Genomic DNA, 12,821 nt, shown 5'->3' with positions numbered 1-12,821 from the left:
TTTTAGATAATATTTCTTTTAGTATATAATTTAATCATACGTGTCATTATCTTTTGGTTTTTTTTACTAGAACTAAATATTTTTTTTATTACTTTATGTTTTCACAAAAAAATCTGTTTTTTATTAAACATCAATTATTAAATAATAGTTGATGGCTAATATATGTTGATTTAATTTACTGAATTATAATAAAGGTGGGAAAATATACTTATCTTCACATAATACTTTTTTATAGATTTCAAAATTTATATGACAAAATAATTGTTAAAGTATTTAATGCTATTGGAATAGAAAGTTGTGCATTTGCAACGTTCATTTGTAACGTTAATATTATTATAATATTGCAAAAGAAAATTTTGAAAGGTTAACTTTTGCATTTGGCTAACGTTCTGATGCTAACGGTCATTTTCTATTGATGCAACGGTCATTTTCCATTGTTGCAACGGTCCTCTACATTTCCTATAAATATAGGATCCCATCTAATTCCCAATAGAGTACAAACACTTATTCCAATCTCTACTTATTCTCTAAAAAAATTTTCTCCTCCTGTTGTAGGTAGCTGTGTCTTTTTCACGCAATACTTTCTCTTCTCGTTCTCTTTCTTTTTTTTCCCCGCAATTTTCATAACGAAACAACAATTTTCGTGCTTCAGCCCTGGCTTCGAGAAGAGCCTCACCTCGATCTCCAATTAGGGTTCCTCCACTCTCTCGACGTTTTTACAAACCTCAGCTTCGACGTTTCCTCTCTCAACCGCCTCTTCGACGCTCCCGCGTTCCTGTTCTTCAAGGACCTCACCGTCGATCGCATCACCTTTAGATTATCCTGAGGTAACGAATGCGCTTGATCCTGAGATAATCAACAGTATTCATTAATATTAATTTAATAGGTGTTTCCTGCTTTCTGTTCCTTCTTTTTATTTTGAGTGTGAAAAGTACTCAGGCCTTGGATATGTGGTTTTTCCATGAGTTCAGTTCCTGTTTCTTTTTATTTCTGCTATGTGCATTTTTGTCCTTTGCTCATTTTCTAATCATTTTAATTTTCTGAAACTTTGCAAATGTAAAGGTTGAATTTTGAGTTATTTATTGGTTGATTTTAATTCATACTAATATAATTTATGTAGTAATTGATCTTTTAGAATCAGATAATCCAAAGCAAATTTATTCTTTGAAATATAAGTTATGGCTATTTCTTCTTTTTATTGGGAAGAATTCTTTGAAATATAAGTTATGACTATTTCTTCTTTTTATTGGGAAGAATATTTATGTTGCTTGTGAAATGTCTTGATGCAAAATTTGACTATTCCTGATGTAGGCGGGATCTTGCTTCTGAGATTATTTCTCATTTTGTGATGAATGGGACTAGTGTGACTGAAATTGTAAAGCATCCGATCACAGTTTTGAAGAAAAAGGATGTTGATTTGGCTTTCATTTTTCTGGAAGCGCTTAAAAAGGTTAGTCTTTTGGCGCATTTCCTAAATGGTAGATGTATTTGGATTTTCTTTTGTCTTTACAAGTTCTATTTTAGCAATGATAAACAGTCCAATTTTTGCCATGTGTCCTGTTTACTTCACATCTAAATGTAAAAGTATCTCATGAGTGTATTCTTGGTCAACACAAATTGACATGAATTCATATTATTCTTGTGATGACACTCCTATTTACTTGAAATCTGAGTACAAAAGTTACTTGCAATTTTTATATTTAAAGTAAGATGTATAAGTAAATATTTAGCAATTTTTCAATTTATACCTAAGAAACAAAATGATTTCGGAGTGCTTCCCATTTCAAACTCTAATTTTTCAATTTAAGCTTGGGCTCACTGTTTTGCATAGCACATATCACTTCCTTCCTGAAAGAAGTGGTTCATTGTCTTTGCCATTCTTTCTAGAATTATAGTTTGCACTGGTTGGAAAGGTGGGTCTAGTTTCCACCATCCTTTTCCTCAGGAAGAACACCATATTTATATTTCATCCTCCTGAAAATGGTACTTCGGAAAACAATTCTTTAGGATGTAAAGATCTGGCTGCTAGGCTTTCTGGAACATTTATTGGTGCTGCCCGGATTAAATACAGGCCTAAAATTTTAAAAGTCGTTAGGGATGGCATTGAATATGCTTTTATTAATGCCCCAAAACAATTGTCATTTCTTGTGCCAAAACTCCCTGCACCAGATTTAAATGAAATGTAAGAGTTTGTTTCTCATGTGCTTGGTGTTATTTATAACTATTTGTAGTAATACACATTTTGATGCATGTTCCACCAAGCACATTAAGCTTGGTGTTATTTATTGCCTACTTACTTTCCGCCATTAAGCAATCGTGACTTTTATCTGGATACAATATGCTTGGCTGGGCTTTGCTGACTTTCTCATTGACCTTCTATGATTCTTTTTTGGTTGTTATTCTTGTCTTTTTTACGTTTCTTTCTACAAACACTTGTGGTCTCATTTTAAGTGGTGAAATGATATTTTTTGTTTACATTCATTTGCTTCATTAGCGTATATTTTGTTCATGTGAAATATATCCATGGATTTTTTGTTCCAATATAGAATGAGCGTATTATAAGATATGGTGGTGAAGTCCAAAATTGGTGCTTGACCCATGAATTAGGTTTTAGGTTTCAATGCATTGGCCCTTTTTGGTGGGGGGATGGATGAAGATGGAGAGAAGATGATGAAAAATAATTGTAGATTTGGTTTGTGTTGCATAAGGTGACAGGATATAATGAGTAGTATTATTAACTATACAAACAATTGATCTCTTATCAACTCAATCAAATTGCTCAATTTTCAAAAAGACTCTTTCTTTCCTTTATACTGTTCGTAACAACTTAATGGCATGATTGATATAACATGCACTGGTTAGGAAGGACCCTGTATAAAAGATATTCTTTACTGAAAAGTGATACGACCAAGAAATTCAATTCGTTAAATTTTATTTCTGAATCAAATAAAATAGCTGTTAACTTAGGTACTTGGGATTTTATATAATCAAATTAGGTTGGGGGCTATAGCGTGAGAATAAATCAAAGTTAGTTGAAACTTGATTTTGAAATGAATGAAGTAGGATGATGAATAACTGAACTGTATAACTCTTAAATGTCTTGTAAATCTGAGTTTAGAAAGAAAGAAGAGCTTCGAATACCTATTACCAAAAACGCTTTCTCCAAAACTCTTTGATGATTATTGGTAGAGCTCTCTGTTTACTCTTAGTAGGCTAGTATGAGACTGAATTTCCTTGCAAGTGTTTCCATAAGGCCGTGTGATATTCTCTTGGATGACTAGTTGTTTACCTGGTAAATGTTCCTTCTTTGTCCATGTTGTACTAAAGCTGATCTACCATGCTATGCTGTGGTTAAATTCTTTTATATCTATATACATAGTTACTTCCTTTAAATTACAATAAGAGCACGTGAGTTATAAAACTTTAGGTGTCTTGATACAGTACTAATTCTCTTCTTTCTAAGTGTTGTCCATCACTTCACGGCATTAGTTTGGCTATATGGGCCACCGAACACTTATTCCTGCATAACTTGAATCGGTGTTTATGTTTTCATTCAAAAGCTCTTTTGGTTTAATTATTGGTTTGAAAGTTATGGTTTTATAAGCGGAAAACAATTTGTCACCATGGGATAGTTTTGTTCACTAAATTTTACTCAAATCTGATGCGTAATTGATGGTTATTAGCCAAGAAGATATTACCAATCTTTGACTCTGTCCTCTTAAATTCTTCTCCTCTTAGTGCTAAATTTTTATTCCGTTATTCCTTGATGAAAGCCCTCCACTTCTGAAAATTGAAATAGAATTAAAATCTCTATGAATGACCTTTCAAATCTGGTTTGTGAAATCTGTCTTTAGAGTTTCTGTCTAGATATGTTTGGTTGATGGCCTAGCTTATGTTTATTATACATGAAAGGAGTGTAAACCGTGTGGCCATGCTCCTTCCTTCTTCAAATATTTTATCGCTATGGTGCATCCATTTTCTTTTCTGATTTAAAATCCTGAAATCTGATTATATTTCTGTGAATGAATCATGAAAATACGTATATGGGATAGAGCTAGACTTTTGTAAGATTTCTTTAAAGTAAAATATTGCTACACAGTATCGGTTGCATCTATTAGTTCATGAGTGGTTAACTTTAATTGGAGTGATCAATTTAACTTAGTAGTACCAATTTTTTTTACGTATAAAAAAGGTTTGGGAAAGGGAGAAGAAGATTATGAAACAGAGGAAGACATAAAAGAAGTTAAAAAACAACGCCAATAACTTTAACACTAAGGAGAACTTATATTTTAGATATTTTATATTTTGGACTATGTGATTAAGTTAACTTTAAATGTTTGATTAGTTGACGGAGTTATATTTTGAGTTTAGGAACAATTTTATACTTAATTATATTAGGTAAAATATATTTAGGAATTTATTCTAATATTAAAAAAATACTGTTTTTAAATCCATATCAAGTATAAAAATATTGTTTTTTCACATTGCTTATAATATCAGCATGTATAAAAGTAAAATTTTTTATACCTATTCTAATACCAACAGCTATAAAAAGAAGAGTTTTTATACCTGGTCCGAGAATGTTAGGTGTAAATATCAGAAATTTATATAAAAGTTATCGGAAAGCAAAACAGGGAAAACAGATACCAGTGTTAATTTTTAAAACAATGTTACCAGTGTTATTAATAACTTTAAAAAGCCTCCTCTCATTTATCAATAAAAAACATTCATAATATTTCTAAAATATCCGGTTTCCAGTAAACTATAAAAATCCTTAATAAAGGACCATCATTTTTTTCTAAAATATGCTTGTTATATATTAAGGATGTACTAAATAAGTAATTGTGTAAAACAATAATTAACTTCGACAAAAAAAATATTTCACACAGGAAGTAAACTTTGGATTCAATCTCTTAATAGAAATTTAATTAAACACAAACATGCTTGTTTTAATTTGACTTCTGAACTAATGATTTAAAAATGGTTTACAATAAAATCACCTGTCAGCCTCAATGGCTTTTACTGCTGAGAATCATAGCAAAATTAGTAGTGATGTTTTTTTTTTCATAATCATAACCACCTACAGTGTATTTTAGATAAAAAGTTACTTCAATGGCGTTGGATAAAAACTTACTTCAATGGTGGTGGTGAGGTTCGGTGGCGGTAAGGTTCGGTGGTGGTAAGGTTCGGTGGGTTGAAGGTTGAAGAAAATGGTGACGTGTCAGTAGTTAAATGTCATCTCAACATTGTTGTGCAAACCTGGACTGTCTGCCATTAACGATTTGAATGACCTTAGCAAAATGGATCAAATTGAACAAAATTTACACTTTTTAGGATAACATTGAACAAAAAAAAAAGACATGAAAACCAAAGTGAACAAACTTGACGAAAATAGGGACCATCAGGAATATTAAGCCTTATACCTATTATGAGGTGTTTCCAATATCTATATCTTTTCACCATAATTTCTATTTTTTGTCATCGTATTTAATTTATTATGATACAGAGTCTTTTACCCCTCATGATATATGTAATCAATCTTTATTGTGAAAATGCTATGTTCACATTTATTATGATGGGTTTTTTAAAATACATTATAATATATATTAGTTTTATCATAAAATTATCATTAGTCAATATATTATGATAAATGAATTTTACCTATCATAATAGTCTCTCATGGAATTCTCTTTTTTTACTAGTGAAGATTTGTGTTATTGTTTTTTATTTTTAAAGTTTACAAAAAGAGGACATGTTTTTAAAAGGATTACATGCAAAATGAGAAATTATTTTTGAGACATAACTGTTTGAATCAAAACACTTTTCTTTCAACTTTTTTTTTAAATATGTGAGGGACTGTTGTTAAATATTATCATTTTATTGCAATAGAAAGTTGTGCATTTGTAAGTTAATATTATTATAATGTTGCAAAAGAAAATTTTGCAATGTTAACTTTTGCTTTTGGCTAACGTTCTGATGCTAATGGTCATTTACCATTTCATTCCAAATTGAGCACAAAAACATTTTCCAATCTCTACTTTTTCTCTAAATAAACTTTCTCCTCCTCTTCTCTTTCTAAATCTCATATATGCAGTATATACTTTATACATAATTTCTTGTTAGTTATATAATCTTCGAATATTTCAAGAAGTTTCTATTATATTCTGAGAGACTTGTGTAATATATTGCGGATAAGTCTTTAAGAACAGTGAATTTATATGTCTCAGAAAATTGTGGTTCGAGATTTTGTCAACATTTAATTTCTAGTATTTAGTTAATTATAATCTATAATAAATTTTAATCAAATGTTAGTTTTAACTATTTTTTAATTTCAATTATTATATTTTTTAAAATTAAAAAATACATCTTAAAATACCTTTTAACTTTTGCTAAATCTTCACTCGGCAAAGGGAAAATAGATAGAAAAATTAAAAAAGAAAAAATGTGAAAAATAATATAAAAATTGTTTAGTTAAGAAATTAAAATTATATATATATATTATTACTTTAAAACATAGCATAATCGGGTAGAAAATATGATGGAATTGTGTTCATATAAATTATGGATAAATTATAAATATATTATGGATTATAAATTATAGATATATCTATATCTATAAATATACATGGATTATAAATATATATAGATTATCTAAACATTACTTCTATGATTCTATACTAAGAGAGATTCAGTTTTCTTTTAAAATGATCACATGCAAAACTTTTAATCCTCTCTCCCCCTCTCTCTGTATATATATATATATATATATATATATATATATATATATATATATATATATATATATATATATATATATATATATATATATATATATACATATTTTTATATATATGCAAAACTTTTCAAAATCAAAGAGTAAAAAAAAGTTTTTCAAAGGATAAGTGGATTCTAAATAAAAATATATTAAGTGTTCTTAGAAAAATAATGCATTTTGTAATGAAATTTGATAGTTAATTTTTTCTATTTTTAAGTTTTATATTTAAATAATAAAATATTTATGAGAATTATTTTTCTACTTAAAAGAAGACCACTATAATAAGAAATTTTATTCACTTTATTTTTCTACTTTTCCATCCATTGTAAGTAAAATGAAATTATTTTAAGATCTTATAATCTGAAAATGTATGACCCACTTCTCAGTGCTTTGTTCAAATAAAAAGATCGTCGAGGAAAGTCATGTAAGCATGGACGAAATACAATACACATGCGAACGAGTTACAATTCTAATTAAAAAACATAGCAGTAAAAAAAAAAACATCGTGTTCACCAATTTCATTCTAGAAAACGGTAGGGAATCGATTTTAGAGGGCTGAAAATCGAATCCCCTGTGTATTTAAGCTGAATCAATCGATTATATGGGAGAAACTATGTGAAGATAATCAATTATTTCCTACCATGGAATCGATTTTCCGTCATTATTTAAGCTACCAAATCAATTCTGCTATACAAGATGTGTTTTTGAGGTTGAGAAANTGAATACAGTCCAGAAATAAATACTAGGATGGACCCTGTAATTAATGCTATCTTATGAGTCATGCATGTATGATATAACTCTCGTGGACAGTAAAAAGAATGGATTATTATTCATTTATGAGAATGCCATTTCTGATCGCAAAGTTTGAACCTTAAAATTTTGTTTAACAGAACTGAGTTCAGTGACACTAAGATCAACCAATTGTGTGNAAATAATATAAGTTGTTACAAAATGTTTCAAATCTCATTAAAAATAATTATAATAATAATATAAACATTATTGTTCAAGAAATTATAACTGAAATTTCTTTCCCACAAAGTCATATTAATTTTTTTTTTCAATTTAATTATTTTTCTAATTTAAAATAACAACTTCAACCCCATTTTAAAACAATTTACACTATTTACATTTAAATTGATATACCATTTATTTCAAAAATAAAATAATAATCATCTAACTTTATGTATTAAAATATTTTAATCTATTTTATCCAATAAATAATACGTTCTTTTTACCTTAATCCAAATAACCTCGTCAAAATTCATTAAAATCTATTTCCAAAATTCATCTCCCAATACAAACAAAGCATTAATCTTCCATGATGTTTTCATATAAATAAATCACGTATATTGGATAGGTTGCAGATCTCCACCTTTCTATGGTTTCATAATAAATTATCTTTTATCTTTTATGTTTTGTTTAGTAAAATAAATATTAATGTTTTAATCCTATTAATTTTATTTGAATTTAGTTAAGATAATTAAAAATCTGTTTAATATGCGTAATTAATTTTAAAAAAATAAAAACAAAAGATTACATTAATTATCAATGAAATTAATAAAGAATTAAAACCAGTTAAGATTGTTTGTAGTTTCCTTTTGATTATACTAAAAAAAAGGTATTTCATTTCATATTTTTTGTGTGTTTGGGGGAAAGGAAGATGAGAGGAGGGGAGAGGAGGTTTGGATCGAATGTGAACGGAAGGAGGGCGGAAGGAGACGTGATTGCCATGTCCTCTGATCTGTTCGTAGACTCCTAACTGATTGCAATTTGGCAGCGGATATGAACTGAGTAACACACAGACTTCTTATTCAAGATTCAATGCCAATTTGCATCGAGACTTATCCCAGAATGTCTCCACGTCCACTGTTACTTTTCTTCGTCTTTATGGTATGGATCTTCATCCCTCTCTCTCTAATTTCTAACTCCTCCTACCTAATTCTTTCGATTAATCTTCTCCGCAGCTTCTCTTTCACGCTCTACATTCTTCAGACGTTTCAACAACCAAGTAAGTAACAACTCCACTCTCCCCTCTTCTTTTTTTTTTTTTGCCTTTGCTTTTCCCCTTCCAATCCTCGTTTCTTTCTTTTCTACAGAGCTTCTACGTCCCTTTATGATTGCGACCAATGTCATCGCGCTAAGGTATTTTCATATAAGATATTTTTCTTATCAATATCTACTTTATCTATATTTTACTCCATTTTTATGTCTTCCTCAATATCTACATCTATTTCTGTGTTCGCAGGAACGCCACATTTCCACGAATAGAAACCGCCTCAATCCCAATGAAAAGGTTTTTTACCCTAACCCATTATTTAAACCCACCGGAGTGGATCCATAAATAAGCTTATATTGTCAGTAATGATTTTATGCAGGACATTGATATAATTGCAACATACAGCGGTGCTTCTGGCCATGTTAGACTTGCTAGGTTGAAAATGAGGGATTTATCTGATTCCTGGTTCTGGGAAAACCCTACTAATGGAAACAACGAGTATCAAAAGAGCACCCAGGTACTTTAGTTTGATTTTATCCTCTCTCTTTTGTCGGTTCAAGCCGATCTGTAATTTGGAAGGACTTAATATGTAGCCAGATTTTCAATTGTAATCTTTATTTAAGATAGTAAACCTCCATCAAAGTGTTTCCATGGACATAGGTAAGAGGTTTTAACCATTTTAAATTTGTGTGTATTGTTTTTCTCTATGGTTTGGTGTTCCCATTTTTCATCCTTGTTGAAAATGGTTTTTCCCCAACAAACTACAACCTTTGACACACTGGCAATTTTCATTATCCAGGAATCGATGGAATCGTATCAAACTGATTCAAGTTTTGAAGACAATTCCAAGCACTCCATAGATGAACGTAATCCTGAAGAAAACAAAGTTGAAATTCCCCATTCCTCGTTAATGACACCGATGAAGATCAAACGTCGAGTAATTATCTAGTTTTCTCTTTCACTACTCAAGCAAACAAAAGTAATAGGGACAGCCATGTCACTTCTCATACAAATGTTATGTATACATTTTCATAACTTTTGGTTCAATAGTATAATTTTAGGTGTTGTCTCGTAAAATTTAATCATATTTCTTCATTTTTCTTTGTTTTGTTCCCTCAAATATTTTGTTTTTGTGATTAGTCCCCTCCGATAATGGCTAATCTTTCCCTGAATAGAGACAAGTGGAAGAATGCCTGTTCAGTTTTTTTCCCTGTTGTTGTTTTTTAATATTTTTCTATCCCTTAGGTAATGCGGCAAGAAAGAAAGAAAGCCCGTACCGCTGAACTTACACAGGAAAACCGAGAAACTAACAATCACATTGTATCAGCAGCAATTAAACGCACTGAAGAATTTGATACCACTGTCAAGGGAAAGTATAGTATATGGAGGAGAGAATATGAAAACCCAAATTCTGATTCAACTCTGAAACTCATGCGTGATCAAATAATAATGGCCAAAGCCTATGCTAATATTGCAAAGTCTAAGAACAATACTGTTCTATATGAAGCTCTTCTCAAGCACTCCAGTGATAGTCAACGGGCTATAGGAGAAGCCAGTTCTGATACAGAGCTTCACCTTGGGTATATATGTATTTCCTTGGTCTTGTTTCTCTAGCTTATTAGGTTTTTCCAATATTCATGCAAGGTTACAATTTATTGCATTTGCTAGAGCACTTGATCGGGCAAAAGCTATGGGTCATGTTCTTTCCATAGCAAAGGATCAACTTTACGACTGCCTTTTGGTGGAAAGGAAATTAAGGGTGATGCTTCAATCAACAGAAGATAGAGTCAATGTACAGAAGAAAAGGAGTGCATTCTTGATTCAGCTGGCTGCAAAAACTGTGCCTAGACCATTACATTGTCTTCCCCTGCAACTTGCAGCGGATTATTACCTGCAGGGCTATCATAAGAAAGGAAATCTTGACAAAGAAAAGATTGAAGATCCATCTCTCTACCATTATGCTATATTTTCTGATAATGTGCTGGCTGCATCTGTGGTTGTTAATTCTACTGTGCAAAACGCGAAGGAACCTGAGAAGCATGTGTTCCATATAGTGACGGATAAATTGAATTTTGCAGCAATGAGAATGTGGTTTCTCACCAACCCTCCTTCTAGAGCAACTATTGAAGTTCAGAATATTGATGATTTCAAGTGGTTGAATTCCTCGTATTGTTCTGTTCTACGTCAACTTGAATCAGCAAGGATCAAGGAATATTACTTTAAAGCTAATAATCCTTCCTCCCTATCTGTTGGTTCTGACAATCTAAAATATAGAAATCCTAAATACTTGTCGATGTTAAATCACTTAAGGTTCTACCTTCCTGAAGTTTATCCAAAATTAAACAGAATTCTATTCTTGGATGATGACATTGTAGTGCAGAGGGATTTGACACCACTTTGGTCAGTTGATTTGAAAGGTATGGTGAATGGTGCTGTGGAAACGTGCAAGGAGAGCTTCCATAGGTTTGATAAATACCTAAACTTTAGTAATCCACTGATTTCCAATAACTTCAGTCCTGAGGCGTGTGGCTGGGCATTTGGCATGAATATTTTTGACTTGAAGGAGTGGAAGAAACGAAACATTACTGGTATCTATCATCGATGGCAAGATATGGTAAATTTCACTAATATTGTTCCTTCTTTTAAGGTTATTTACATATATTAATCAGAAAATCGTTTTATGAAAGTAGTTGCCTGAAGGTTCATGTGTGCATTATGCCAATGTCTATTTTCTTGTTCAGGTCTCAAATTCAAATACCAGAAAGCCATTATGTTTACTGTTTTTTTAAATGTAGATAGATAGTTGTTTCTTGTTTTCTGATGTAGAATTAATCGTTTGCAGAATGAGGACAGAACCCTCTGGAAGCTTGGAACCTTACCTCCCGGACTAATCACCTTTTATAATCTGACCTATCCGTTAGATCGAGGATGGCATGTTTTGGGACTTGGCTATGACCCAGCTCTGAACCTGACAGAGATAGAGAATGCCGCTGTCATTCACTACAATGGAAATTACAAGCCATGGTTAAATCTTGCTGTTTCCAAATATAAATCTTACTGGTCCAGATATGTTAAGTTGGATAATCCATACCTTCGAGTTTGCAATCTTGGTGAATAGTGATTTTTTTTGTCCTACGCTAGCAGATTGTTCCTTGAGAATGGTACCTAACTAGAACGTAATATAGCTGTTTCTTTTAAAAAACCTCGTGCGGTAAACATTTTAATTGTCCTGAAATTGGCTTTCCTTCTTAATTTAATCCAGGACGATGTAAAAAATCAAATTTAGTTCTTGATCTTGATAATTGGTAATCAATTCGATTAGAGAAATTTGCAGTAATCGGATTAATTTCCAATACTACGAAATCAGTTGATTTAGTAACTAAACTTTACTATAAGGCAAAAATTTAATTAAAACGAAATCTAAAAGAATTCGTTGAAAGTTAATAGGTTAGTTTCAAGTAAAATGATCCTTTTACTGTTAATTAATATAATAATTAAAAAATGCTTTCTGCTAAAGAATAAATTCAATATTTTGAAGTCAATTTTAAGGTAATAAAATAAGTATCCCAATGGAATGGTGGTTTAAACTAAAAGATTAGTATAAAAAAATACAAAAAGAATACTTATTATCAATATTTTTAGCAATAGAGAAAATCTTCATTTTATATAGTCTATACATATACATATAAAGAAATTCATCAGTTCTATTGTTTCTTTAAATTTAATTATTTTTTTCTAATTTGATCATTTCTTCAAACTTCATTTTTTATATAATATTTATGCAAATTTTGAAAGTGGATATTTGTTTTTGAAAATCTCAAAATTAGCCTTTTAATCCGTCGTTTCTAAATTGTAATGAATGGTTTTCTTGAGCCTCAACATATCTAGCGATGTGGTAAATGAGCACTGCAATCAATATAGTATTTAATTAATATCGTACTTGTTTATACGCAGAAGTCATAATAGGAAACCCCATTGGAACATTTTTATTAAGAAAGACATCAATCTAATAAAGATTTTTTAAAATTAAAAGTTTTTCTTATATGATAG

The 12,821-nt window shown here is 30.6% G+C and overlaps 1 protein-coding gene and 1 long non-coding RNA gene across 3 annotated transcripts; both read left to right on the top strand.

The window, feature by feature from the left end:
* Positions 1–437: 437 nt before the first annotated feature.
* LOC111241686 lies at positions 438–1,667 on the top strand. 2 transcript variants are annotated; one of them, XR_002667952.1, is made up of 3 exons: positions 450–555; positions 653–827; positions 1,312–1,667. It is a non-coding gene; the product is annotated as an uncharacterized LOC111241686 (long non-coding RNA). The 2 variants fall into 2 exon arrangements; XR_002667951.1 differs by having other exon boundaries at positions 438–827.
* A 6,732-nt stretch (positions 1,668–8,399) lies between these two features.
* On the top strand, positions 8,400–11,906 carry LOC106761984 (probable galacturonosyltransferase 3). Its single transcript, XM_022781121.1, has 9 exons — positions 8,400–8,665; positions 8,740–8,783; positions 8,872–8,917; positions 9,021–9,068; positions 9,151–9,288; positions 9,571–9,708; positions 10,017–10,351; positions 10,440–11,385; positions 11,614–11,906. The coding sequence occupies exons 1-9, from the start codon at positions 8,597–8,599 to the stop codon at positions 11,887–11,889; spliced, it is 2,040 nt and encodes a 679-aa protein (XP_022636842.1). The 5' UTR covers positions 8,400–8,596; the 3' UTR covers positions 11,890–11,906.
* Positions 11,907–12,821: the final 915 nt, after the last annotated feature.

This window comes from Vigna radiata, chromosome 5, assembly GCF_000741045.1.
Source record: "Vigna radiata var. radiata cultivar VC1973A chromosome 5, Vradiata_ver6, whole genome shotgun sequence".
NCBI lineage: Eukaryota > Viridiplantae > Streptophyta > Magnoliopsida > Fabales > Fabaceae > Vigna > Vigna radiata.
The sequence above is the reverse complement of the archived record's forward strand: the minus strand, read 5'-3'. Positions and strand labels throughout refer to the sequence as shown.

What these genes read in the sequence shown, in the direction of transcription:
- LOC106761984 (XM_022781121.1), top strand. Translation starts at nt 8,597, where the DNA reads ATGCCAATTTGCATCGAGACTTATCCCAGAATGTCTCCACGTCCACTG. An exon ending in ACCAATGTCATCGCGCTAAG is followed by an intron (nt 8,918 to 9,020) that starts GTATTTTCATAT and finishes CTGTGTTCGCAG; the next exon opens with GAACGCCACATTTCCACGAA. An exon ending in ATCATCGATGGCAAGATATG is followed by an intron (nt 11,386 to 11,613) that starts GTAAATTTCACT and finishes AATCGTTTGCAG; the next exon opens with AATGAGGACAGAACCCTCTG.